The 2,781-nt window shown below is 56.8% G+C and overlaps 1 protein-coding gene across 1 annotated transcript in view; it reads left to right on the top strand.

Annotated features, from left to right (window-relative positions):
* The window catches only part of DOHH (deoxyhypusine hydroxylase), a 10,679-nt gene extending 9,605 nt beyond the window's left edge, over positions 1-1,074 (top strand). Inside the window, exon 4 of the mRNA XM_017847972.1 lies at positions 168-1,074. Coding sequence (XP_017703461.1) covers positions 168-577 — 410 coding nt within the window. The 3' untranslated portion in view covers positions 578-1,074. The remainder of the gene's footprint in view (positions 1-167) is intronic.
* The last annotated feature ends 1,707 nt before the right edge of the window (positions 1,075-2,781 follow it).

The raw sequence follows: 2,781 nt of genomic DNA, 5'->3' as shown, positions 1-2,781 counted from the left end.
ACGTCGCCAGGCTAGTTTTGTGTAGATTTTAGTAGGGACGGGGTTTCACCGTGTTAGCCAGGATGGTCTCCATCTCCTGACCTCGTGATCCGCCCGTCTCGGCCTCCCAAAGTGCTGGGATTACAGGCTTGAGCCACCGCGCCCGGCCTAAGACCCCATGTCTTAAGAAAAGACAGAGCTCCCCTTCCCACCTCTCCTGACCCCAGCGAGTGCCCCCTCCCCTGCAGGCCTGCACTGTGGGAGCGCCCTCTTCCGCCATGAGGTCGGCTACGTCCTGGGACAGCTGCAGCATGAGGCGGCGGTGCCCCAGTTGGCAGCTGCCTTGGCCCGGTGCGCCGAGAACCCCATGGTGCGGCACGAGTGCGCGGAGGCCCTGGGCGCCATCGCCCGGCCCGCCTGCCTGGCTGCGCTGCAGGCTCACGCGGACGACCCAGAGCGCGTGGTGCGTGAGAGCTGCGAGGTGGCTCTGGACATGTATGAGCACGAGACCGGGCGAGCCTTCCAGTACGCGGACGGCCTGGAGCAGCTACACGGGGGGCCCCCTCCTAGGGCCCCGCCCTCACCTGGGGCTCCCTGAGGACTCTTGAGGGCCGCTTCTCCCCCGCAGGGCTTTGGCGTCTAAACTGGGTGTGTGTGTGAATCGGTGTCATCGCTTGTGTCTTGCTGGGTGCACAGTTGCTGTCCTTCTTCTCTGGGACCGAGGAGCTGCCTTTGTGCTGTGACTCCGAGTCCACTGGCAGCTCCCCGGGGCCTAGTGCAGGGCTGTAGCGTGGAAGTTTCCAGGTTCAGGGGTGGGACTCTGCGGGAGGCTCTGGGATGCCCGGCTCAGGACAGGGGAGGATTGCCAGGGAAGCCAGGGGCAGAGCTGGGACTCTTGGAGGAGGCTGGCATTATGGCGGCTTCAGCTTCACTAGGAATGAAGCCCAGGGTCTGGGGCCTCTGATTCCCCACCCCAGGCCTGGGCAGGGATGGGGTGGTGGTCCCTGAGTGGGTCAGGTAGGGCACAGGGGCCAGGGAGGGTCAAGCAGACCCCACAGTGCTGCCCAGATGGAATATTAAATTATTTTTGCCGAACATTGACTCCTGAGTGTGTTGGGTGAGGGGAGCGTGGGAGGGAGAGGTGGGGGCTTTCAGGAAACGTTGCCCGAGAGTGTGTGCCCAGCCAACTCCCTCCAAGGGGGCTCTGGGGAAACCGCCCTCCAGCCTCGCCCTTCCCGGACCCCCATCTTCTCCCAACTCCTCCGTGTGTGGCCAGGGACAGCCCACTTACCTCTCTGTAAAATGGGCAAAGCCGTAGAATCACAGGTGCACAGCTCCTGGTCTGCAGCCAGAGAAGCCAAAACCAGAAGACAGGCGGCAAAACGGATGGGAACCGACTGTCCACTGAGCAGTGTTCTCCGCTGCAGCGCTCGATCCTGCCCGCGGGGTGTCGGTTTCCCTTGTCATGGGGTGGGGGGTGGGGGTGTGCAGCTGGTATCTAGTCAGAGAGTCGGGGGAGGCCAGGGATGCTGGAAGACACCCTTCAGCACTCAGTCTCCACAACAGAGAATGATCCGGCCCCAAATGAGTGCAGAGGTTGAGACACCTGCCTGAAAGTCACATGTTTGATTATAGGTTTTTAATTTTATTTTATTATTATTTTTGTTGAGATGGGATTTCACTCTTGTTACCCAGGCTGGAGTGCAATGGCGCAATCTCAGCTCATTGCAACCTCCACCTGCCAGGCTTAAGCATTTCTCCTGCCTCAGCCTAACAAGTAACTGAGATTATAGGCGGGCACCATCACGCCCAGTTCAATTTTTTTTGTTTGTATTTTATTTTATTTTATTTTTTTTTCTGAGACAGAGTCTCGCTCTGTCACCAGGCTGGAGTGCAGTGGCGCTATCTCGGCTCACTGCAAGCTCCGCCTCCCGGGTTCACCCCATTCTCCTGCCTCAGCCTCCTGAGTAGCTGGGACTACCAGCGCACACTGCCACGCCCGGCTAATTTTTTGTATTTTTAGTTTCATCATGTTAGCCAGGATGGTCTCGATCTCCTGACCTCATGATCTGCCCGCCTCAGCCTCCCAAAGTGCTGGGATTACAGGTGTGAGCCACCACACCTGCCCTGTTTGTATTTTTACTAGAGACGGGGTTTCACCATGTTGGTCAGATTGGTCTCAAATTCCTGACTTCAGGTGATCCACCCGCCTCGGCCTCCCAAAGTTCTGGGATTACAGGAGTGAGCCACCACGCCCAGCCTTTTTTTTTTCCCTCCCCTGGAGATGGAGTCTTGCTCTGTCGCCCAGGCTGGAGTGCATTGGCGCGATCTCAGCTCTCTGCAACCTCTGCCTCCCAGGTTCAAGCAACTCTCTTGCCTTAGCCTCCCAAGTAGCTGGGATTACATGTGCCACCATGCATGCCCGGCTAATTTTTGTATTCTTAGTAGAGATGAGGTTTCACCATGTTGGCCAGGCTGGTCTGGAACTCTTGACCTTGTGATCCACCCACCTTGGCCTCCCAAAGTGCTGGAATTACAGGCGTGAGCCACTGCGCCCAGCCTTTTTTTTTTTTTTTTTTTTTTTTTTTTTTTTTTTTTTTTAATGGAGAGGGTCTCGCTCTGCCTCCCAGGCTGTAGTGCAGTGGTGGATCACTGCAGTTCACTGTAGCCTCGACCTTCTGGGCTCAAACGATCCTCCTATCTTGGCCTCCCAAGCAGTTGGGACCTCAGGTTTGCCCTACTATGCCTGACTAATTTTTGTATTTTTTGTAGGGACGGGGTCTCAGTATGTTTTTTTTTTTT

This window comes from Rhinopithecus bieti, unplaced genomic scaffold (genome assembly GCF_001698545.2).
Source record: "Rhinopithecus bieti isolate Rb0 unplaced genomic scaffold, ASM169854v2 scaffold_30687, whole genome shotgun sequence".
Lineage (NCBI taxonomy): Eukaryota > Metazoa > Chordata > Mammalia > Primates > Cercopithecidae > Rhinopithecus > Rhinopithecus bieti.
This window is presented reverse-complemented; position numbering and strand designations above follow the sequence as displayed.